This window comes from Ptychodera flava, chromosome 12, assembly GCF_041260155.1.
Source record: "Ptychodera flava strain L36383 chromosome 12, AS_Pfla_20210202, whole genome shotgun sequence".
In the NCBI taxonomy this organism is placed as follows: Eukaryota; Metazoa; Hemichordata; class Enteropneusta; family Ptychoderidae; genus Ptychodera; species Ptychodera flava.
The window spans coordinates 8,189,578-8,191,223 of NC_091939.1; the positions used below are offsets into that span (position 1 = coordinate 8,189,578).

Consider the following 1,646-nt stretch of genomic DNA (forward strand, 5'->3'; position numbering starts at 1 on the left):
GACCAGCAGTTTTGAAAAAGAAGCTTTTTAAAGATTTTTTTAACCAAAAAATGACAAAGATTGCCTTAAAAACACAAATTTGCATATGTCATCACAATTTCAATAAATCTGAATAAGATAATCTCTAGGGGCTTGTATACCAAGTATTAAAGCTGTCCGACAAGTCTATAAGGAGGAAAAAATTTCTGCCCTAAAATAGGAAAATTAGTCTCAAAAATACAAATTTGCATATTTCACTCCAATTTGAAAAAGTCCGATGAAGGTTTAATCCCTGGGGACCTGTACTCGAAATATTAAAGGAATCGGACCGGCTGTTTTGAAATAGAAGCTTTGAATATAAAAAGGTGACGGACGCCGGACAACGGACGCCGCCACACAGCCAACTATTTATAGATAAGCTTTGCGTCGCTGACAGAGAAGCTAAAAATTAGTGGAGACATATAATAGTGGATAATGATTTCATGTTCATGATAGGGGCGCTGCACAAGTCCCCATATTTCTTTCTGCGCGCGCGTCGACATCGACGTCGCACAAAACTTACGTTTACGTACCACAAGTGATCCGCCCAGCAAGGCAGATGCATACCGGTACAGGGTATGGCCGGCACAGGGCAAGGTATATCGCTGATGTACGTCCAATAAATGGCTTCCTTGAGAGAAAAAGTTGCACTGATAACAGGTAAGCATAAACTAGGCGTGTACCATACAGTTTTTGGCCATTTGTATTATCACACTTTGATATGTTCACCGATTTCACCGTGCATTCCATGAGGATGTGACACTCATGTATGTAGTTATGTACACAAAATTGGTTGCGCTTCGCTCATACACGATCCCCGGAAGACAGGAGACACCACGAAAGATTTTGTGATCAGTTTATTGATTTCCATTTTCACAGATCACGGTTCGAGCATATTATTGTTTATCATTTAGTTACCATTTCTCGAAGTTCAGTATAGATAACTAAATCATGATACACAATACTTGTAATATGCGGTGGTCGTCACACCTAGTACGAGCGTACTTTGTACCCTCGAAAAAACTCACCGCGTTTATTACATAATTACCCCCTTACAACGTATTGTCAAAAGGCAGCGGACTTCTATTAAAGACCTATAAAACTGCATTACAAGATTTAGAGAATATACACATTGAAAAAATAAAATAAATAAATAAACTTGTGTGGACATCGTGGAGTTTCGACCGAGACTGAAGACGAAAGACCTTTTTATACACCAATATACATACGCATTCAACACCTGGTGACACAAGTGTCGATCGAATGAATTCTCTTATGTAACGAATAGATAGTAATTATACGCTAATCTTCGAAACGCATATAATTGTTCATACATATGAAGATCGGGATGAAGATAGACATGGTGAATATTGTACAACAAATTAAATGGCTAGTATTACATTTTGATTTGCGAGGTTTCTTATTCCTGTTTGCTATCATGCTGTAGCTCCTTGTCAGAAGTCACAGCATAGGACTGAAGGAGCCGCTCCTAACGTAAATACCTGAATGCTTCTTTTAAGACCCGGACACAGTTAACGGGGAGGGGGTGCGATTCAAAAAGTGGATGCATGGAAGAGGAGACCCAACCTCCTAACCTTTTGCGTGTGAAATGGTGACCTCCCAAATTC

General features: G+C 39.4%; 1 protein-coding gene across 1 annotated transcript in view; it reads left to right on the plus strand.

Moving 5' to 3' along the window:
* Positions 1-535: 535 nt before the first annotated feature.
* Positions 536-1,646, plus strand: part of LOC139144897 (3-oxoacyl-[acyl-carrier-protein] reductase FabG-like) — a 13,887-nt gene continuing 12,776 nt past the window's right edge. Inside the window, exon 1 of the mRNA XM_070715724.1 lies at positions 536-678. Coding sequence (XP_070571825.1) covers positions 642-678 — 37 coding nt within the window. The 5' untranslated portion in view covers positions 536-641. The remainder of the gene's footprint in view (positions 679-1,646) is intronic.